At 40.3% G+C, this 24,563-nt stretch overlaps 1 protein-coding gene across 2 annotated transcripts in view; it reads left to right on the top strand.

Moving 5' to 3' along the window:
- scara5 (scavenger receptor class A, member 5 (putative)) overlaps positions 1-24,563 on the top strand; it is a 60,319-nt gene that overhangs the window by 31,181 nt on the left and 4,575 nt on the right. Inside the window, exons 5-8 of one of the 2 annotated variants that reach the window (XM_042333655.1) lie at positions 5,773-5,853; positions 6,813-6,911; positions 8,231-8,284; positions 15,621-15,812. In XM_042333655.1, coding sequence (XP_042189589.1) covers positions 5,773-5,853; positions 6,813-6,911; positions 8,231-8,284; positions 15,621-15,812 — 426 coding nt within the window. Of the gene's footprint in view, positions 1-5,772; positions 5,854-6,812; positions 6,921-8,230; positions 8,285-15,620; positions 15,813-24,563 lie in introns of both variants that reach the window. The other variant, XM_007892898.2, reaches the window with a different exon arrangement.

Below are 24,563 nucleotides of genomic sequence, written 5' to 3'. Positions count from 1 at the left end.
CCTGTCTCTGTGGATGCTGCCTGACCTGCTGAGTGTTCCCAGTGACTTCTGTTTTTATTTTAGTTAACATCTAATACCAGTTAATTGACTTGTTATTAGGTTAAGTTTAAATTTCAGTTGGTAAACAACAAGGATTTCCCAATCTCACCGAATTCCTTCACTAAAGTCTTACTCCGTTCCCAACTCACTCCCTTCACAGCTCAACAACAACAAATTCTATTTGTATAGCGCTTTTCACGTCAGCAGGACGTCCCAAAGAGCAGTGGTGAGTTCACTCCATTGGGCTCGTTGCTTGAGTGTTCCAGTTGTTTATAAATTGCTTTGTCATATTTCAGAGCAACACATAAATGTCATGCAGTTTGGGAACATGCCTTGAGTATGCAGATTGAATTTTAATCTTTGATATGTGGTTGCATAATTGGAGATCTTGTGACCCTCATCCTAACCAAGCAGCACTCAATTTTCCACAAAGTTTGGCAAATGATCCTTGATGAGTTGTCACTGACTGGCACAGCCAAGTATAAACACTCTCTAGGTAGTTAAGTTACACTTTATAAACTTCAGCCCTGGACGGTGGCCATTCTGTAAGAACCACAAATTTGGCAATAAATTCAAGTCAGCAGCAATGAGTGAAGAGCAAAACCCAATGGAAATACCAAAGTTCAGGGATGAAATGAACATAGCAACCGTTGTAGCCAAATAGTTTTAAAAAGTAAATAATCTTTACAGGATTCTAAAATAAATAAATCATGTAAGATCTACAATAAAGCAATAAGGCGAAGTCACAAATGACGTCCTCTCTACCTGTGACCAGGGCTCCCTCTGCCTCTTCATCCTCCTGGATCTGCCGCATTCGAGAGTCAACCATGCCATCCTCCTCCACCACCTCTCCCTCATTCACCACCGCTCTTCCCTCATCCACCTTAGTGGTTGGAGTCCTATGTAACCAACTGCCTCCATTTCAACTTAGCAAATGGTTTCTCCTACTGCCCCCAACCAGTTACCTGTGGGGTACCCCAGGACTCCTTCCTTGGCCCTCTTCTTTTCCTCATCTATGTGCTTCCTCTGGGCGATGTCATCCGCAGACACAGGGTAAACTTCCACATGTATGCAGATGACACACAAATCTACTTTGCCTCCTCCAGTAGCAACTCCAGGTCCACCGATGTTCTATCAGCTTTTCTGACAGATGTCAAGGCCTGGATGAGTATAAACTTCCTGGAGCTGAATATGGACAAGACGGAAGCCATACTCCTTAGCTCCCATCAACATATTCACTCCAGCGGATCTGAACTCCTCAACCTCCCTGGGCTCTCTCTCAGACTCACCAAACCAGTTCGCAATCTAGGTATCCGGTTCAACTCCCAGCTGTCCTTCTTGCCCCCCATCCAGTCCTTCACCAGGACCGCCTTCCTCCACCTCCATCACATTGCCCGCATCCGACCTTACCTTACTCCAAATGCAGCCGAAACCCTTGTGCATGCGTTTGTTACCTCCCACCTGGATTACTCAAATGCACTCCTTGCCGATCTCCCCACCTCCACTATTCAACAGATCCAGCTCATTCAGAACTCTGCCGCCTGCATACTGACCTGGACCAAACTCCGTATACCCACATCTCACCAGTTGTGACCAGGCTCCACTGGCTCCTCATCACCGAATGGATTGATTTCAAAATCCTCACAATCGTGTTCAAATCCCTTCACACTCTGGCACCTTCCTACCTCTCCGACCTCCTCACTCCCCAATCCACCACCTCCTGGCACCTCCACTTAACTGGCACCGGTCTCCTCCTTGTCCCTCGCACCCATCATTGGAGGTCTCGCTTTCAGCCACTACGCCCCAAAACTTTGGAACATTCTCCCTCTATCCCTCTGCCTTGCCCCCTCTCTCCCCCCTTTCAAGTCCTGCCTGAAAACCTTCTTTTTTGATTGTGCTTACAGTCACCTCCCACCTCCACCCCCGGCTTGGAGTCAGACTCTACCATTGTTAAGCGCTCTGAGACACTCCCCTGCATGGAGAGCGCTATATAAGTGCAAGATGTTGTTGTTGTAAGGCTTAGACTAGCTAATGGAAAGATAATTAAAGAGCATTGCTTTGTGTTATCCAAAGTTTACAACAAAGAAGGAAGTAATTTGGTGCATTCTGTTTGATGTGGCACCCTCATTGGAACTATTTGTTTTAAATCCATTTCTCTGCTCTTTGAAGTTAGTATTGTTTTTTGTCAAGTGTTTATCTAATTCCCCTTTAAAGGTTGTTGTCGATTCATGCATTTCATATTCTAACCTTGTGTACAAAACAAAATCCTTTAACTTAAATTTATGTCCCTTATTCTTGATTCACGAATCACTGAAAATAGTCTTGATTTATCCTATCAGTTTTGTGAGCCCACCCCTATGGATGGTGGTGAGCATCTATTGTATTCACTAGATTAATGCCTGGGGTGAAGAAATTGGCTTTGATGAGAGGCTGGGCACTTGAGTTATATTCCCTAGGTCTAAGGAGGTATATGAGTGATCTGATTGAGGTTAAAGTACTAAGAGGAATTGACAAGCCAGACACTCTGCACTCTGACACTAAGAGACAAACAAAAGATCTTAACCTTCAACTGAAAGCTTCTTTGGTTAGAAGTAACATTTTTGATGCAAAATTAATTGTTATGTTTAAGAGGGAACTAGACTGATAATTGCAAAGTAAGAGTTTTAAAGGGTATGGAAGACCCAAATGGAATTAAAAGATTGTTCATGGGTAACAAAATAAAAGAACAGGCTCTATGGGCTGAATGGCCTCCTCTTGTTCATACTTGCATTCCTAATCTTAAAAAGCTATATGTATCTAAAAACAACAAATTAAATTTTTATAGTGCCTTTCAAGCCGGGAGGACATCCCAAGCACTGGATAGTCAGGGATTTGGACCTGAGCTGGGGTTTGAGATCAGGAGGGGTGGTGGGCAGGGAGGGTATGGGTAGGAGGGTGACCAAAGACGCGGTCAAAGAGGAGAGTCTTCAAAGGCGAAGGAACTGTGGGATGGAATTCCAGAGGGTGGAGCAGAGAAGCTGAAAGCTGACTGCCCTTGGTGGAGCAGGCCAGAGCCCACTGAATGGAGGGAATGGACAGGTCAATACAGAGATAACAGGTCACAGGGGTTGGGAGGAGCAAGGCTGTGGACTACTTCTAAGACTTTCTGCTATGTTTTGCCACAAGCATCTTATCAAATGTCTTCTAGAAATTTACACTACTAGAGTCTTCCCTTTATCTTTACTTTCTGATATTGCCCCTCCCAAACTTCTATTAAGTTAGTCAAGCATGGACAGCCTTTCACAAATTTGACCTGCCTTTTTTGAGTGTTTACTAATTTGATCATTTGTTATAGACTTGAGCAGTTTGTATGATTAAGGTCTATGGTCTTTAAGATTCTGAAGGGAATAGATGATGTAGACAATGATAAGCTGTTTTATCTTGTACTGAACAGTAGAACCAGAGGATACAGCCTGCGATTGAAGGGGGTTAAATTCAGAAAAAATCTGTGAAACACTATTTCAGTGAGCGAGTAGTAATCCTATGGAACAGACTTCCTAAGCATACAATGGAAGCAGAAAATGTTGTTTGTTTCAAGAACAAATTAGGTAGATTTCTGCTAGAAAATATTATCTCAGGATACAGTATATAATTTGGGGCATGCATGTCAAGCAAACTAGATGGACCTTGGTGTTATTTCGCCTTGCAAATTCTTATGCTCTTATGTACGAATGTGAGATTAACTGGCTAATAATTTCCTGTTTTATCTCTCTCCTCCTTTTTGAATAGAGGTATTATACTAACAACCCTCCAGCTCTTTGGCACAGTATTTATTTTCTTTGGTATTTCCTTGTTCTTCATGGTGCAATAATATTGCTCATAATTGCCCTCCCCTGAGACATCATTATTGGCTACATCACAGATTTCTAGAGCTAATTGCCCTTGTGCTAATACTTAGTGGACAGTTCAAGACTCACATGAGTTGTCTACATTCACCCTATCCGTCTCCCTTTCTACCATGAGTGATAGTCACTTATTTTTCCACTTGTACCTTGCCTTACTCTTCCTCTCTATCTTTGGGAGCATGTTTCAGGAGCCATTCTCCTGCTCATAAATAATGGAGTTGCTCCAACCACTCCTCAAGCTCAGTAACTCTGCGTCTCATACAAACAAGAGTGAGACCTCTCCTGCTAGTGTGGTTGTCCAAAAAACTCAGAGGACTCAGAAACTCCTACAACCCACAAGTACTACAGAATAATGTTGTCAAACATTGTGCGAGGCTCCCTGATATCTTGTCTATGGAAAGAGAAGCATCCAGTTTCTATTATGCTACTTGAAACTTCTATTATACATGATAGACAGGATTCATAAAGATTTATATGATGATCCCAAGGTGAGATAAACACAAGCTCCGAACTGCTGGGATGATATAAGGATGTTCACCCAGTTCAATACCATTTATGCAATTAGCATAATTGATTGTATAATACATGTGAGAAATGGGTAAATGTCATTCAGTCTGGCATTCGTGTAGTATGCTGTTTATCTATTGGGTCTTTGTTTAATTTAAGGAGATATTTTGCTTACTTGTTTTTGTTGGGTATATCGTAAATGGATCATTGAGGCTATATTGTAAAGTAGCTGGAGCATTTAAAGATTAAAATGGGCATTACTGGCTGAGGGGGGAAATAAATGGAGGACAACTGCAGGCAGGTCAGGAGAAAAGGAAGCTGTGGTGAAAGTGTAAGGAAGAGTGTAAGTAGAGCTGAGGAAAGAATGAATTAAATAAATTACAAATGAAAAATTCAGAAAGGGGGAGGTCTATCTTGAGACAGAGAACGTGAGAGCAAATGAACAATTTAATATTATTATTGGTTTCTACTTTTATTTTTGGTCAGTTTGATGGTGTTTACTTTCTAGAGCAGTGTTTAATGTATTTGGTTAATGTTCCTACAGTCTATGGAGCAGTACAGTTTATAGTGGTTTTGTGAAGTATAGTAGTATTCCTGTGAACAGGCTGATACTGAATTGCTCCAGTGAATATAGTAACATTTTGTTGCTGTGGAAGGAGATTGTCCAATTTTATGTATGAAGGATTCAAGGTATTTATTTGTTAAGTCCTGAAATATTACATAGAGATGAAATCCAATGGATGGAATTATTATTTCTGGTTTATAACCCTAGAAGGGCAAAGATCTGCTAACTAATGTTAGGTTTTAATCAACCAGAACAACTTGCATTTGTAAAGCATTTTCACACGGGGTAGTTTATCAGAATGCTCGTAGTAATCTTAATAAAGTTGTGCAGTAAGATCGCTCGTAATATTAAAAATAGTCCATTAAGACTAGGCAAGCATTGCATTAGCCAAATCCATTTGCACCACCTATATTTTGCCCACAACACTGCAATTTAGAAGCATTTCCTTCGACGAGCTTGAGGCATCCTCCCAATGGAAAAACCCTATACCAAATGCAAGGATTATTATTATCATTATTATTCATACAGTTGGTTGGACACCAATGTCAATGTATTTAGGATTGCACAGGTCGCATCAGATCACACCAGGTTTATGCAAGGTATGCTTTGCAGCAATTTGAAAAGTTAAGAGAAGCAATGACTATAGCCTTTTTGATAAAAAACAGAAAGGCTATTACAAAACCAGATTAAATTGTGATATTAACTGTGGTGTTCTGTTTTTCCTGAAGAAGCAATGTCAAGGCTGTTGGTTGTTTCATTGAGAATTCAATATTTCAGGGCCTCCTGGACCAAAAGGTGACAAAGGTGAAGAAGGGGTAGCCGGGATTCCTGGGTTACTTGGCAATCCTGGATTAAGAGGTAAGAGTTACTGAGAGTACTTTACACAAAACAAACATCATTTGTTTTTCATTTAAACTGGCAAAGTCATTTTAAGAACCAACACTTTAAGAACCAATAAGTTCCCAAAGGTAGTTTAGCATGGTTCTGATGCCACTAGGTGTATTGTAAAGAAAGGTGTTTGCTACTCTTTAAAAAGTCTTCCCATGTAATAAATGTTTAACTTAATTTCCAATTAAACGAGAGGACCTGGGTTTGATTCCCAAGCAGGGCGAAACATTTCCTTACTTGACACACCTCTGTTTATCTAGCAGTAAGTAGGAACCAGCTTGGTAGTGAATTGGTGGATCACTTTTCCGGGAGTAATAACCCCTTCAAAAAAAATAAGAAGAATAATTTGGTCATTCAATTCACAACTGTTTGTGGGACACTGCTGTGCGCAATTGGCTGCCACATTTTGCCCACAAAATACACAGTCAATTCACTTTACAGTATATTTCTGTGAAGCGCTTTGAGACATCTCGAAGATGTGATAAGGCACTATATTAAATACAAGGATTATTATTATGGCATTATTTCACATTATTGTTTCTATTCATAATTTTCTCTCTGGACCCTACAAGTCTTTACTAATGGCAATATTAGAATGCAAGACTTGGCTGTGGAATGTGATAATTATAACTGGGATAGTCCACTGCTGGAGATATACCAGTCAATGACTGGTGTGAGCGAACAATTCCCCCCAACCCCCTTACCAGCACTTTGGTCAAATAGTTTCACCCAAAACCAATCGCTGCACCATTGAAGCGGCCTGTGCTGTCATCCAACCTGAGCCTATGCAAACCCCAAGATTGCAGTGTTTGTTAGGGGGGGAACCTGTTTACCTCAACTTTAAAAGTTGTGTAAATGCAATGTGATTGTCTTTAGACACGTCAAAAAATGTACCAACCATCACTCATTGCTTTATTTATTTTTATTAGGGTTAGAAGGTTTGCCTGGCCTTCCTGGACTACCAGGCCTCAAAGGAGATCCGGGGGAGAGAGGAGCACCTGGATACTCTGGACCAAAGGGACAAAAAGGTGGTTGGGGTATGTTATTTGATATCCACACCCAAACCTGTATTAATACTTCAGCACATTATACTACTGCCTGAACTTACCATCTCCAAGCTCTCTCTTGTGGAGTCCTGTAGCTCAGTGGTTAGAGCACTCGCTTTGCAAGCGAGAGACCTGAGTTCAATTCCAGGCAGGGCGAAACCTTGGGCAAGTTTCCTTACTCCACACACCTAATAATAATCCCTCCAAAACCAAAAACAATAATTAAATTGGTCATTTTCAATCTATGACTGTTTGTGGGACATTGCTGTGCGCAATTGGCTGCCGCGTTCGCCCACAAATATACAGTCAACTCACTTTACAGTATATTCTGTGAAGCGCTTTGGGACGTCCTCCCGACGTGAAAAGCGCTATATCAAATGCAAGGATTATTATTTAAGCAGCTTTTATTGTATTTTGATCAAATAACACCTTACACTATCTATACTCAACACCACCTCTTCAACCACATCTATGGGCACCAAGCCCTCCTGCTTCCTGTTTGTTCAGCTTCTCATGTCCAACCCCACCACTGTACAGTTATTTGAGAAACTATCCTACATGCTAGGCGTTATGTAAATGCAAGTTTTGTTATTATTGTTGTAAAGCATCTGTTTTTGATTGTGATTAATACACACTATGAAGTAAAATTTGAGGGAATCTTAAATGCATTCCTACACTTTAGAAATCCTTTTAGAAACACCAGAAGGTGGTGTCCCTATGCAGATAAATTGCTTCCGCCATTATGGATCTGATTGAGGCCATTTTCTTGAACCCTGAGGTAAGAAATCCTACTTTAGGCCCTATGTTGGGCACAATGTTATTTTTGTGTTGCTTAATATTTTCCTAAGGTCTATTTGCCTCGGGAGAACTGAAATTCCAACTGTCCGAGGCCAAAGGTTTACTGAGGGGAACTCCATCCAGTAACTAGAAGTGTGTTACACAAGTCAGGCCAACGCTCAGAAACTCTACTTCAAGAGTAGATCACGTCAGTGAAAGCTTCTGCATGTCAGTATGACACACTCACAGATTTCTTATTAACCCCACTTCAAAGCGTTGTGGCTTAGACCCCAATATTTGTGCTTTAATGTTCTTTTAGCATTAATATTTTATGGAGCAATGATCCGAGATGTTATCCTGGACGCACAGTTCTATATAAATGCAAGTTGTTGTTATTCTTGTTATAGCTGTTTCCTAAAATAAGATAATTCCTAAAATATAGGAAAATCACTATTAAATTCAATTCACATCACCATACTTGTATACACTTATGTTTATGTTCGTTCTTTCTCTTCTTTGTCAAGGTCGCAGAGGTGACAAAGGGAAAAAAGGAGACAAAGGAGACAAAGGCGATATGGGTAAGAATCTCTGAACAAAAGTGAAACTATTTTTATCGATTGACTATTTTACACTGTTCTGTAAGTCTTCCCATAACATGCAGATACAGGAGGATGGGCATATGCTCAGTTCCCAGGTCTCTGTAGCTTAAATGCAACCCTCAGGGCTCCATACACAGCCTAGGGGTACTTACTATCTGATTTTATTACTTCCCTGTGGGGAAGCCCTGAGCCTCTGCTGGCACTTATATCTGGTAACATACATGAGTTACCAGCAACAGAAAAAAGATGACAAGTGGGAACATGCAGTGTTTCACTTTTGGTACAGCACAGTTCTTCCGATGTTAGCAAAATATCAATTCAAAGATTAGTGAAATTATACAGATGACAAAGCAAAATACCTATTAATGATCAATGTTGAGCAGCGACCAGATTTAAACAGCAACGGTTTTCCAGTCTTACCAGATTCTCACCCAAAGAACTAACAAGTACTCCTTTGCACTTGTAAAATGAAAAAACCCAATGAGCTTTCATTGAATGGCTGAACAACATTTGCAAATCTCACATTTTAGAATTCAATGTCTCAACCACTGCTTGTCCTGCAGCACTACAAATAAATTATATGCTATATAGTATACAATAGAGAGCAATAAACTTCAAGAAAATAAAACAGTGCTAAATCTATGGATAACTCACCCCCACAACACAGGGGGAAGAGGGTGAAGTAAGATGTTTAAAAATGAATTCAGAAAGCATTTCTTCACACAAAGAATTGTGATAATGTGGAATGCATTGCCCAGAACATCCCCGGACTGCCATTTACCTGTGATGTTTTGCAGGATCCCAAATCTGAAAGATTCATAAGGATCATAAACCTGAAATAGCCTATCCCCAAAATACAGTAATTTGTGAAAGGTAGGTTAGTAGATTTGAAGGTTAATCTTTAATTTATTCTATTATTCTGTTAATTTGTGGGCATTTTGCATCTAGAAGACATAAAAAGCCTATATCAAATGCAAGAATTATTATTAATCTTGCAATATGGAAGAGATACCCTCTTTATAGATATAACCAAGCCATTAAATTGACTCATGGAAAAAGGACACTGATTCAGCAGACTTCTGGTGATGAAATAGGATCTGATCAATATCAGTATGAGCACTAACTTTCACTTTACCAAGCATTTATTTATTCTGGCCCTGGTTGCTGTTGGTGTAAGTATCAAAGCATTGGTTCTAAGAAACCAGATGCACTGGAGATGGACAGTCAGACAGTCAGTGCTGCAGAAAGGCATTACTGTGGTTGCTAGAAAGAAAAGTAATGATACTTATTTAAAAAAAAGGAACATTTCATTTGAAGAAAGTTTGTTGGTTCATCCAAATGCATCACTCTGCATTGCTTTTTAAAATGCCATATCGAGGAAGAATACAACCAATGTCACCCTATAGATTCTGCATCTACGGCATGAAATTTGTGGGATTTATAATCAATCAATGTGCTAATTATCACCATACAATACAGCCACTCTGTCCCCACCCTCTGGAACGCCATCCCGCTGTCCCTCCGCCTCGCCCCCTCCCTTGCTACCTTCAAGACCCATTTCAAGACCCTCCTCCTCGACCGTGCTTTCGATCTCCCTGCTTCCCCCCCCTGCGCTATATAAATGCAAGTTGTTGTTGTTGGCTATGTGTTTCCACTCAGTCAGGCCACCTTGCTTTTTTTGATGCAACAAAATTTTTAATCTAAATCAAGTTGCTGGAATGTTGGAATGGCTTTTAACGTTTTAGCCTTACTAATTATTTGCCTGGCGGAGAAATGCAGAATCCACATTCTTCTGGCCTAGAAATAAGGTTTGGACTTAGGCCCAAAGTTCAGTACAAAATCATATGGTAACTTGATTAATGAAAGTGGTATGAGTTTATAACAGGAGCATCCACAATAAACTCACACCACCAAGGTCACTAAATTAACTTTCAGGAAGAATAAGACCCTTCAATAAAAATTATCTCATGTCAGTAAATTTAATATCAAGAGACTTGAGCCTTAATTTATGTAGTACTTTTCACGTTAGGAGAGTACCTCAAAGAGTTTTACACAGCAGGCTGTGCACCCAAGCTGGAAGTGGGGAGTTGAAGAAGGTGTGTGGAGGGGAGGGTAGCAATGGGTAGAGATGAGCAAAGCACAGTCAAAATTCAGTAGTTTGTGAAGCACATTGTTACCTAATTGTGTGCACAGGTTGTACTTAGTGGTGAAACATCTCCAACAGCAGCAATATCAGTTTGCACTTATATAGCATCTTTCACATAGGATAATTCTCTTCTCCTTTGGGCTAAGACTAAATGTAGTATCTGTTTCTATCAGTTACTCCTTAGGCTATATGCCTGCCAGAAAGATCTCCTTTTGCCATTCACTTGTATATACAACATCATGACTGAATCTCCCCATTATGCACAAGGGGAGGATTAAGCTCCAGGCAGGAACAATGCCTTCAGATCACTGTTGGTTGGGATCGGTATTGCATTACTTCTGATTTGAGGAGTTTGATCTACCCTCATAAAGAGAAAGTAGAGACACTGGAATACGGAACTAGCTTGAGCACTCGGCTTGCTCGGAGACAACTCTCGTTCCCTTGAGGAACTCATTTTGGTTTAATTTGCTTAACAGGGGTGAATGGGGTCTAACCTCTCTCACCAAAAAATAAAATCTCAAAGCACTTAACAGAGATATTGCGGAAACCTGAGCAAGGTGGTAATTGGAAGATGGTAGGAGGCTATGGAGAGGTTGTGAAGCAATTGACTGAAGACATGATCAAAGAGATTGTCTTTAAAAGGGTTGAAAACAGAAAGCGAGGGTACATGAGTGAGGGATTTATGGAGAGTTGCAATGGGGCCAAAAGCTCGGCAAGATTTAAAACATAAGTTTTTAGAATTCCTTTATCCAAGACATCTAAGAATAGACAGAGCGTTATGATGGAGTATTATAAAGTACATTCTGAGTCTTACCTGGCTCTCTGTCAAAGCTCTTAGTGTAACAATGAAAGGAATGTCAGCCTCAGGTCTCTTGATATTAAATGTATTGATGTGAGCCAAGTGTCTTATTCTTGTTGACCTTGGTAGTGTGATCTTATTGTGGGTTGTTCATGTTATAAGATCATAAAATTACCATCCATCATAATCCATAATACAATTTAGCAAATTATAGTAAGATTAATAGCCAATTCCTCAGCCTTAGAACTGCTGCTTGATTAAACATCTTGTAAATGGTCTAAGTCTTTATAGTGTAGGTCTGTTACCTGCACTCGGGTTGTTTTAGTGCCCACTGGCTGTTTACTAAATCACCAGGAGGGAAAAATATTGCCAATGTTAAAATTAAATAAGATGTTAATGTACATTGAGGTTGTTGTTTGTATATTCTTAACTAGCTGCTATTTAATTATTCTTTTTGGAAATTCTCCTGTAAAGATTACCAAACCACATTTCAACATTTTACTCTTAGGGCAGGTATGCAACACATGCATGTACATTTTTTCCATTGCAATGTTATGCAAAGTCCTGTGGGGCTGCTTTGACTCATAATCATTTGAAAGCATTTCCAGCACCTGCATCTGCTAGCCATAAACCATAAGATTTAAAGCATTTCCAGAACTCTGAAATATTCAGCATAATCCACAGTTATTCTTCAGTTAATCTTCAGTTTTTGAGCATGCTTGCAGTGTGCACTGAAATGGATCAAGCTACCTTCCATGAGGCCTGATAGTAATAGCCCTCAGGTTTGCACAATAAATTGGATTAGAGCGTCTGTTACTTATTCAATTTATGTTCCTTGGATGAACCAGAATTTGGGAACAAAACTCTAAGTTCTTCATGCCCTTTGTTGCAAGTTGGGACATCTGTGCAAGACTTCCTCTCATTCAATCAGAACATTAAAGTCAAAGGCCTGCAATGATTTACTTCTGCAAGAAGAAAGTCACATCAGCCGCTTCAGACATTACCTGTTGTGGAGTGAATGGAGAGACACCTGGGCATTGTTTCAATCTTGCATTTATAAGTTGAAAGAAAACTTTTCTAAAATAATTTATTATGAAAATCTGAACAACAGTAGCTAAATATAACTATTTAGTCAAACTATCTGTGACCAAATCAAATATTAAAGTAAAGAGAGAATAGAAGCTTTTTTTTCACTTACTCCCTTTCCATGAAAATCTGAGCCTACTTCTTTTAGCTCAAGGTGAAAAAAATTAAAACATTGTTTGTGAAGCAATTACACTAAAGCATCAAATAGTTGGAGGGAATATCATCAGTGATAATTATCATATCACTTACACCACATTCCCCCCCACCCCATCCCCCACCACCCCTGTCTTACATTTAAAACCATATAGAAAAATAGTATAACCATTTCAGATATAACAAGAGGGCGTAAACCTCTGTTCAACATATGAAATTATCCAAATTATTACATTTACTTAAAGGTATAACTTATGCTGTAAATTAAATGATATAACAACAATAAATTACATTTGAATGGTGCCTTTCAAATCAGGAGAACATAAATATACAACTACTTACCCAAATGCATATTACGTGAAGTTGAAGTGAACAATAATACTGTGTTACTGTTGAGCTTTCCCAAGCATGTCTCACAGCCATCTTGATGTGATTCTCTTTCTTATTTTTGGCCATGCCTCTTGCTAACATTGTTTTAATGATCAGTAAATATTTGCTCAAAGAGCAGAACAACACAATAACGATTCGAAGTATATAGATTTACAGCAAGGAAACAGACTATTCAACCCAATTAGTCTGTGCCGGTGTTTATAATCAACATGAGTCTCCACCCATTCCTTACTTCCACATCCTTCTGTTCCTTTCTCCCTCATGTGGAGGTCTAACTTCTTCTTAAATACATCAAAACTATCCGATTCAACCACTGCTTCAGGCAGCGAGTTCCAGTATCTCACTGCCCTCTGCATGAAGTAAATTCCCAAGTCACTATCTTATCCACTGAATGCGTCTTTTTTTATACTGGTGAGTGAGGTTAGACCTGCTCTCGCCCCAATAACTAAATAAGATCAAAATGTTCCACTTTGGGAATGAGGGTTGTCCCCAGGGACAAGCCCCAATCCCCCCCAAAGTCTTCCAGGCCCCAAATTGTCAAAGGACAATGCGGACCTGAACCATGTCTTCACCACCACCCGAGCAAGTCAAGTGACCGGATTGCCTCACTGGCAGGACAAGCCCGGCCTGAGCCTAGTGACCAAGTGCTCAAGGTAGCTCCGAGTTATGTGACAAAGTGTATATCTCAGGAGTTGACTAAGGATTCACTCATTTCTGAGATTAACGTTGCTCACAGTTTATTGCAGATGCTTTTTAAGGTTACAAACAGGGCAATTTAAACTCCTGGGAATAAGGTTGTTGTAATTTTCACTGGGAAAGAATGGAGTTTCAGAAGGCCGTGACCTTATCCTTCAATAACAACTCCCTGCTTAAGTTTGTTTTGAGGATTTAAATGTGTTTCGAAATAACTTTATTTGCACATGCTCCCACCCACAGTTCAGATGCCTTGCCAGCAGTGTCAAGAGCATTGAGATGTCCTCGTGATGTGAAAGGCACTCCATAAATATAAATTTTATTGTACATATAATCATGTTCAGTGGCTTACCCTATGGGGAAATTATCAATGCAAACACACATACAGCAGTCAACTCAGTGCAATGCTCGACTGCAATCAAAATTGCTGGACATATGCTTTCCCACAAATGGAAATTCAAACAATGCCAGGTGTCGCTCCATTCACTTCCGGAGTTAACACAGGCTGGATTGTGTCTGCCAATGTCAGAATGCACTTCTTATGATTAGCATTCTATATATTGGCTATTTTAGAGACATAACATGATTTTAACCCTAGAGATCCTATCAAATATTAGTGAAATCACTAATGACATTTTGAACATCTGTGATCAGGGCTCCCTCTGCCTCCTTGTCCTCCTCGATCTCTCTGCCGCCTTTGACACTGTCGACCACTCCATCCTCATACACACCTCTCCTCTTTACTTAATCTTCGCGGACCTGCCCTTGCCTGGTTCGATTCCTATCTCTCTCACTGTCTCCACTTTGTTGCTTCTAACGGTTTCTCCTCCATCCCCCGCATTGTCACATATGGCGTCCCCCAGGGCTCTGCCCTCTCCTCTTTAATATCTACATGCTCCCCTTGGTGACATCATCTGCAGACATGGGGTCAACTGCCATATGTATGCGGATGACACCAACTCTATCTTTCTGCCTCCACCCTCAACTCCAGGACCACTGCTGTCCTGACGGACATCAAGTCCTGGATGAGGGCAAACTTCCTACAGTTGAATGTGAACAAGACTGAGGCTCTCCTGATTGGCTCGCGCCAGTGCCTCAGCACCTCAGGCTCTGGCAACATCGACCTTCATGGTTGCACACTTTAACTCACCAAGCCAGTCAGGAACCTAGATGTCTTGTTCAACCCTCAACTGTCTTTTCTCCCCCACATCCAAGCCATGACCCGCTCTGCCTTCCCTCACCTCCGTAACATCGCCCGACTCCGCCACTACCTCACCCCTCAGGCCGCTGAAACTTTTGTTCATGCCTTCATCACCTCCAGGCTCGAGTATACAAATGCCCTGCTTGTCGGCCTTCCCAACTCTTCCCTCCACAGGCTGCAGATAATCCAGAACTCTGCAGCCCGTGACCTCATCTCCCCCCTTCTTGCCCGACTCCATTGGCTCCCTATCCTTCAGAGGATCCCAGTTCAAGATCCTGGTCCTCACCTACAAAGCCCTCCATGGCCTTGCCCCACCCTAACTCTGTGACCTCCTAACCCCCTACCAACCTGCCCGCTCCCTCCGCTCAGACGGCTCTGGCCTGCTCCACGTCCCCGACCCACCCACCCCACCATTGGTGGGAGAGCCTTCAGCCACTCTGCCCCCAACCTCTGGAATTCCATCCCTCAATCATTCCGCCTCACCCCCTCCTTAACCTCCTTCAAGTCCAGCCTCAAAACCCTCCTCTTCGACCATGCCATTGGTCACCTCCTTCTCCTCTCTCTTCTCCCGCTTGATACCAGCTCGGGTCTGCAATGCTGTACACATCATATTCTTCTCGTTTTAGTTAATTTAGAAGTCTGGCCATGTGAACTTTGACTAAAGAAATCCCATTGTACAAACACATTAATGGGGATATCAGATTTACCAAACAGCATAGAATAAAATAAGCTCATCTTTCAAAGTCAGTACTGACATTCTAAGAGTCATTCCTTACCTACTCACAACAAACCAGATGTCAAGTAGCTCAAAAGCTGATCAATTTCTTCTTGCTGTTTTGCTTATCAGGAGAAATGGAACCAGTCCTAAGGCTAGTGAATGGCTCAGGACCTCACGAGGGCAGAGTGGAGATTTTCTACGACAAGCTGTGGGGAACAGTCTGTGATGATAAATGGGACAAAATTGATGGAGATGTGATCTGCAAGATGTTTGGTTATCAAGAGGCTACCGAAGTTCATTCGGCAGACAAATTTGGACAAGGTAAAGAGCTTTCTGATTATGGTTATTTTTGTCAAAAAATATAAATGTGTATCAATTGACAGGATAGCATTTAATCGAAAATGCCTCATTCAGTCCGAATACATATTGTAGTGGACACGGGGTGTCAAGGAAGTACAAGTTCACAGCAGTCATAGTTGTGGACCAAGCAATTAACTTTAATCAAACAATCATACATAACTCCTCCCTCCATAGACTGCAAATTATCCAGAACTCTGCAGCCTGTGTCCTCTCTCACGCCAGGCTCTGTGACCCTACCACCCCCATCCTCGCCTGACTCCACTGGCTTCCCATCACAATATTTCACTAGTGAACAAGTAAATAGCTTTCTCATATGGCTTTAGCAACAACATTAAAATTGGATGCTTATAAAACAATAATTATGTTTTTTTTCAGTTCCTGGTAGTCTCATTGGGAGGGGAGACAAGGAGGTTCACACCATTGCTGGTCTAACAATAGGAAAAGTGCAATTGCCCAGGCAATCCAGTGTGTATATGGGGAGAATATATCTGCATTAATTAAATGTTCAAAGATTCATCAGAAGCAAGGGGGAGGGGGTAATGGAGCTGCATTCGATCTTGGTGCTAGAGTCAAGTCTGGATGTGATCCTACCAGTGTGTCTGAGTCTGTTGGCACCTCCTAATGGTGCATTGAAGACATCTTTTTGGAGGCTGACATTCCAGTATAAAGAATGTTTCTTTAAGAAAGCTGAAGCTCACATGTAAGAACCATTAAATGACTATACTGTCAATGATACGCCTCCACAAGACTGGACCTCCAATCCTGGCATAGTCAACGAGAGGGAGTCATTTAGGATTTCTTTGTCTAGAAACTTGAAACAGCTGCAATCCCCAAAACATGTTAATTTATCCACAATTGTTAATATGCCAAGGACTATCTGTTTAGTCTTAGATAGGACCATGATTTCTGCATTCTTTGTGAATTGCTAAATTATGACTGATGAAGCCACAATGGGGTCTGCCATGCACCAACATAAACAACAAGCAAAACAGTTGCTGCTGTTAGCGAATGTATAACAAAATAAGATTGCATTTGTATAGTGCCTTTCATGTCGAGAGGATGTCCCAAGACGCTGGACAGACAGTGTTTTGGACCTGGTATTCCTTAATATCTTACTTATGTTATGACTATTGATCTCCTCCCTTCCGCCCCCCCAAAAACCCACACACAGTAACTCTTAAGATAGCTAGATTCACAAAAGCCATTAACATTTAACAGTTTTATTTACCTAAAATCCTCGCCCAATTCCACTGGCTTCCCGTCACACAGAGAGTACAGTTCAAGATCCTGGTCCTCACTTTCAAAGCCCTCCATGGCCTTGCTCCCACCTAACTCTGCGACCTCCTGACCCCCAACCATCCGCTCAGCGTGCTCTAGCCTGCTTCACGTCGCCCACCTCACCCGCCCCATCATTAGCAGGCAGGCCTTCCACCAATGTGCTCCCACCCTCTGGACCTCCATCCCACAGGCCTTTTGCCTCGCCCCCTCCCTTGCCTTCTTCAATACCTGTCTCAAGATCCTCTTCTTCGCCTGTGCCTTCAATCACCCTCCTTTTCCCCTGCCCTCCACCCTCCCCAATCCCGACCTCCAGCTTGAGTCCAAAACACTGATTGTCCAACACCTTGGGACGTCTTCCCGACATGAAAGGCGCTATACAAATGTAATTTTGTTATTGTTATTGTTGTGAAAATTGAGAGATATACATAAACAGCAGGTTGACTTTGCTTCCTGGTAAAAAAAATCTGGCTCCACTGCAATTACTTGGAACTACATCAGAAAAAAGAATCAATATTAAAGATTCTACAAATGTACGGAACAAAAAACGGCTGCCACTGAGTAACTGAGAGCAGTGAGAGTGGTGGCTATGGTGGTCGAGATATATAACAGCTGAAAGGGTTCTCTATCCTGGGCACCACAAAGTAATCACCAATTTTTCATTATGTGGTTTATATTATAAGCATGCAGGACTCATGCAGCATGCTTACAATATAGGAACTAGATTAGTATAGCACTCTCGTAATATAAATCCAGCTGTAAACTACAGACAGTGCAGAGGTGAGAGTGATTAATTTATACAAGCATTTTGGCTGCAAACATGGAAACAAGTCAGCATTTGTTAACATAAGCGGTTGAAGAAAGAATGAAACAAAGAAAACTTCCATGTGGTTTATCATGTCAAAACATCTCAACACCTCACTTTACTTTGAAGTTACTTTTAAGTCCATTTGGCGTTTTTATGGAAGCAAATGTGTAGCTAATCTGTGCCACAAATGTCCCATAGTTGGCAATTAGATGGATGACCGATTATTTTTTATTTGTGGGAATTAGGATGAAGAAAAGACTTGAACCACTGCAACTGACAAATGAGCTTTGGTTTACCAACTCTGTCCAAGCGTCCAACTTTAATCTGCCCAGTCAGAGATCTGTATATATATAAAAAAAGTTAAAGCTTTGCAAAGAACATCTGCAACAAATTTGAGTTATGTTAGCTTTTGTATAAAAATGGTTCCAGACCTATAGCTTCAGAAACTAAGAAAATGTCCTGCTTTGAGTCATACAGACACATGAATGCAAAGTCCAATTTATGTGGGTATAAGGATGTGGAGTCCTGTAGCTCAGTGGTTAGAGCAGTCGCCTTGCAAGTGAGAGACCTGGGGTCAATTCCAGGCAGGGCGAAAACAGGGCAAGTGTCCTTACTCCACACACCTAATAATAATCCCTCCAAAACAAAACAGTAATAAATTGGTTATTTTCAATCCACGACTGTTTGTGACACTGCTGTGCGCAATTGGCTGCCGCGTTTCAAATGCAAGGATTATTATTTTATATTATTATAGAACTCAGTTTCAAAGACAACCCGCACGTAGACTTGATGGAACACATTTTGAACATTGTCCAAACTAATGATGCAGTTCATAAACAGGGAAACAAAGAGTTGAAAATGTTATTATTGTAAACATGCCACACTCTCTTCACAATTAAAGCACAAGTCAGCTGGAAAGATTGATTTGAATGCATAGGAGAACAGGAAGCTGAATAGCCTACTTTGAGCCTCCTCTGCCAGTTTACCACAACATGGCCAATTTATCAATAATCCTTGCATTTGATATAGCGACTTATCATGTCTTTCGAGATGTCTCAAAGCACTTCACAGAATATACTGTAAAGTGAATTGTCTGTATATTTTGTGAGCGAAATGCAGCAGCTAATTGTCAGCAGTATCCCACAAACAGTCGTGGATTGAGTGACCAATTTATTATTTTTTTAAGGGATTATTACCCCAGGAAAAGCGATCCACCAATCGACTAACAACCAGGTTCCTTTATACTGATAGGTAAATAATGGGTGTGGAGTAAGGAAACGTGCCGAACGTTTCGCTCTGCCCGAGACCCAAACCCAGGTCCTCTTGCTTGCGAGGCGAGTACTCTTAATCCCATTCCCCTTCCTTTTCTCCATATCCCCTAATACCAAACTTTTTTTTAAACATCCCAACTGATTCTGCTTCTTTGCTTTCAGGGGCAGTGCATTCCACATTCTCACAACCATCTGTGTGAATAAATGGTTTCTGATCTCACTTCTAACCACCTTAGCTCTAATTTAAAAATTATGACTTTCCAGATGTGACAAGATCAGTTTTGAGTTGCTCTCTAAAGCACCAGGGAGAACATTATACTCAGACAAAAGGGTATTGGTGTAGATTCTTCCCAGATGGTATTTCAACACTTCATATACATCTAAGTGACAAGCAGAACAAACACATTTGTCACCACACTGTCAGTGAACAAATAATTTCCATTCTCCATCCCTTGATCACAGTCAGCAACCACAAACAAGTTTGATAACTGGCATACGGTGTTATGGTTTTAGCCAAAGAACACAACTCTTCATCCACTATGTGCAATGATAGCAGGAAAAAACATGGGTTACTCATAAAGAATATTGTTTATGAATTCTCAATTTGGATACTGACTGTCCCATGTGGTACTGAGTCATATAATCAGGATGGTCCCATATTTGATTCCCAATCTGTGTTCAGTTAGGGGTATAAATTCTGTTTATCATTATGTGTACACTTTTAGCAATAACTATTTGATAGGAAATCCCATTTGTGGTCATATCACCAAAAGCAATAATTGGAACACTGAACAAAATGTTTAACCATTAGTTGATTTCAACTGAAGTGTATTTTTTGGGGGGTCAGCTAGGTGACTGATATATGCAGAAACCTATTACTATGCTTAAGAGTATTGAAATCAGTCTGAGAGTTCCACATATGCAAACCACCTACTTATGGAACTTTTCCTGTGTCTTGAATGTAATGTGCATTCTCTTCCTACTTACCTAATTCTGGAAAGAATTAGCTGCAGATTTGCCAGAGCTAAGGCTTGGGGTCCCTAGAATCTGTGTTGGGGTACTGTTTAGCCTATTTCACCAACTAAAACTGAATAGCTTTTCAATGAGATGTCTGGCAAACTTCCTGTTGCTTCACCAGCTAGGATCGCTCTACTAGTTAGGGCTTTAGCTTGCAGGGTTAACGGAAGCCAAGTGGAAATAGTCCTTGTGCACAGTCTGACCCTCTAAGTTCTGCAAATGGTGTCAAATTGGCTGGTCTGTAAGGTCTTGCAGTACTGCAGATCTACCTCCCTCAGAAAGTGGGCTCCTGAAGGCAACTCAATTCAGACAATCCATTGCAAAGCATGTAATCCGATAACCAATTCAGCTGCAATGAGACCCACTCACCTCCTACCTCACCAACAGCACACACCACTTACATACACACAATGAGGATAGTTACTAGTTGATCATTGGACATCTGACAAGTGCAGGATATCCATGATCATAAAGACAAGGGAGATCCAAAATTCCAATTAGTCTTAGGCTATAAATATTCTGTTGTAAAATTTAAATATAGTTTAATTTAGAAGCTGAATTTCAAAAATTCAGAAAAGAATAGGATTCATCACATTAAATGGGCCATCCGAAAACTATCAGAGCCGTCATTATAATGCCATTTCAGTGCTGCTTCACATGTTACTGGTTTAACACAGTTTGAATGGAAATGGTTCATTCTATGGTGTCAGGACAATCAGAATATATAAAACCATATATTCTGATAGTCTGACAATTGTCATTCACTTGCAACAATCAGTTAACCAAAGCCTTGAATCTGACTCCATTGGAATTCACTTGGACAGTTATTATTGGGAGTTTCTCCTAGTTTGCTGGCCAACAATCCTCCAGATAAAATCAATCATTCACTTCACGGCTGTTTGTAGAACATTTCTGCGCGCGAGCTGGCTGTCAAGTTCACCTGAAAATACATTTTACACTGAAATGCTGTGGAGTTTCAAATATTTCGATGACATTATAAGGCAGTAGATCAAATGAACACAGGGATCACTCTTATGATATTGTAGCTTTCCATTCTTTTCTACATAGTAAACTCGTAAGATAGTGCATTTCAGAGCTTGTGAAAGGGCTATTTGAAACCAGATTTTTTTTCTTGCCCTCTGTTTATATGCTCAACATATACTTTTAAGTTTATATCATCCTGTTGCTTTCACTTTCTTATGCATGGAATCAGAAACCTGGTGTCAGGTTTAAGCCAATGAGTTTCAGACATTCACAGTAGATCCACAACATTTTGACAGCCAAAAATTATGCTAATATCAAACCTTGTCTAAAGTGTATTTATAATAAGAATAATAATCCTTGTATTTGATATAACACCTATGATTTTGATATAAAGCTTCTGTTTCTGTAAAGTGTAATGTCTATATAATAATCATAATAATAATCCTTGCATTTGATATAGTGCCTTATCAAGTCTTCGAGACGTCTCAAAGCACTTTCCAGAATATACTGTAGAGTGAATTGACTGTATAGTTTGTGGGCCAATTGCAGCAGCTAATTGCGTACAGCAATTACAACATAATCATTGAATCTGTTATGAAACACTACATTTCCCCAGCTATTATTGAATTGCCCAATCCAAGTCCCATGTGGGACAAGTACAGTGGACTGCCAGCACATTAATCTAATTGTTATGTATTTTTGACATTAGTCAGATGCCCCTGGAATTTAGAGTCTGCATTAAGTTGATTCTTTGCATTTACCAAAAAGCAAATGTTAAACCATGGAACAATCTGACAAAGAACAAAACCAGTACTAACAGCAGTCATGTACTGGTCAGCTAACTTGTGTTTCAGTGGTGCATCTGGTACTGAAATATGGAGATTTGAAAATAATCTGATTGTTAAGAATATGATTCATATCACACACTGATTAAGATTTGGTATAAATACAGGCAGAATGAAATATGATAGAGCTATTTGGCAGCTTGAAATCCTAGAAAGGATGAAAATAACACAATGGTTCTTTCTTCCACGCACAGAAGAAGAACTGTTCTATTTGTGAAAAGAGACATTGATCTCTGACACCTTTATTGGTACTTAGAACTGACATAAATTAGAAATGCCCTGCAAGGGAGGTAGCCAAAAAACAATCTGAGAGCATTAAATGGAATTGTTATAACTGATTCCCTCAACATAGCCAGTTTGAAAAAGAAGACCAAAGCAACAGTTCCAGTGAGTCCGAGCTATTTAAAGTATGTCAAAAGCATTTTTTCTCTCTCTGGTTTAGAAAACAAAAGATATGTGATAGCTGCACAGCTGCATTTGTCAGGGTGATAAAATGTGTAATTGATGGCCCTAGGGCTTTTAAGGAAATGGTGATTGCATCCAGATGCCTGCATTTGATTAAGACTTTGAAATGCAATTCCAAACACCATGGACCATGCTATATAATATCTTAGTGGTTTTGTTTATAATTTGTTCATCATTTAAGAAGCCTGTATTTTCCTGAAAGTGCCTTGTGGACAAATTCTTTGATTAATATGTACATCAGCTAATACTAAATTGTTTTCTTATCCAATGCGGGAGAATAACCCTATTTACCTATTTCTAACACAACAACAGCATATTTGTCCAGCACTTTTCAAGTTGGGAGGATCTTTCATAGCGCTTCACAGAGCCAAGCTTGGTATGGGGAGGAGCTGAGAAACAGGGGGATAAGTGACCAAAAGCCCGATGAAAAAGAAAGGTTTCAAAGTGATCCTTAAAGGGTGAGGCAGAAACACTCCAGGATGGAGTTCCAGAGAGGGGGAAAAGAGGATGCTAGTGATGCAAGAGGTCACAGAGATAGGGTGGAGCATGGTTGTTGAGGGATTTGAACATGAGGACAATGATCTTGAACTTGATCTGCAGGGAAATGGTGAATCATTGGAGCTAGGTGAGGATGGGGGTGAAAGACTCATGGAGCCAGGTCTGGGAGAGGACTTGAGCTGCAGAGTTCTGGATAGTCTGTGATTTATAGATTGTGATTTAACTAATTAAGCAGAAAGACATGCTTTTTGTTTCAATACTACCTTCTGACAGGCTGAAATCTGATTTGTCCTCCATTCACTTTCCACTTGGGAAAATAAACCGTAAAACAATATTGGCAAACAAAAGAGATAGAGCAGCAGTGGGAAACATTTAAAACAGTGATCAATAGAGTCCAGGAGAAATATATTCCGCTAAAAAGCAAGACAAAGCTAAATAATAATGAGACACCATGGATGAATAAAGACATAAGGGCAAAGTTGAGACTCAGGAAAGAGGCATTCACTAAATACATAAATGACGAGGGAGAGCATGACAAAAAAATATATAAAGAGGTCAGGAAAATAGTCAAAAAAACAATTAGGAAGGCAAAGAGGAATTATGAAATTAAATTATCAAGGAATATAAAAAGAAATAGTAAAATATTCTACAGACATATAAATAACAAAAGAAAAATCAAAATAGGAATAGGGCCACTAAGGGATGGAGAAGATAAGCTCACAGGCCGCCACAGTGATATGGCAGAAATTTTAAATAATGACTTTGCCTCAGTGGAGACGGATCAGGTGGACATGACAGTAGAAGAGATCAAAAATAATTTAAATACATTTAAGATACAAAGGGGAGATATAATTGAAAAACTAATGAAACTCAGAGAGGATAAAAGCCCTGGTCCAGATGGATTGCATCCGCGTATATTAAAAGAATCGAGGGAAGAGATAGCAGAGGCACTATTACACATATACATAACTCATTAGAAAAGGGAATGGTGCCAGAGGACTGGAGGATAGCTAATGTTATACCTATATTTAAAAAGAGAAATAGAACAAGCCCAGGGAACTATACACCTGTCAGTTTAACATCAGTGGTAGGAAAGATAATGGAATTCTTACTGAAGGAGGTAATAGAAAAACATCTAGAAATGGAAAACATAATAAAGAATAGTCAGCACGGATTTCAAAAAGGAAAGTCATGCTTGACTAACCTCATTGAATTCTTTGAAGGGGTAACAGAAAAAGTAGACAAGGGTAATGCGGTAGATGTAATATATTTTGATTTCCAAAAGGCATTCAATAATGTACCACATAATAGACTAATGAATAAGGTCAGAGCATGTGGAGTCAGGGGAAAAATAGCAGAATGGATAGCAAGCTGGCTACAAAACAGAAAACAGAGATTAGAGGTAAAGGGTAGCTACTCAGACTGGCAGGGGGTGGGCAGTGGTGTTCCACAACGATCAGTGTTGAGACCACTATTGTTCACAATATACATTAATGATTTGGATTTGGGAATCAGCAATACAATTTCAAAATTTGCAGATGACACCAAA

Source organism: Callorhinchus milii, unplaced genomic scaffold (assembly GCF_018977255.1).
Source record: "Callorhinchus milii isolate IMCB2004 unplaced genomic scaffold, IMCB_Cmil_1.0 Scaffold3, whole genome shotgun sequence".
Classification (NCBI taxonomy): domain Eukaryota; kingdom Metazoa; phylum Chordata; class Chondrichthyes; order Chimaeriformes; family Callorhinchidae; genus Callorhinchus; species Callorhinchus milii.
This window is presented reverse-complemented; position numbering and strand designations above follow the sequence as displayed.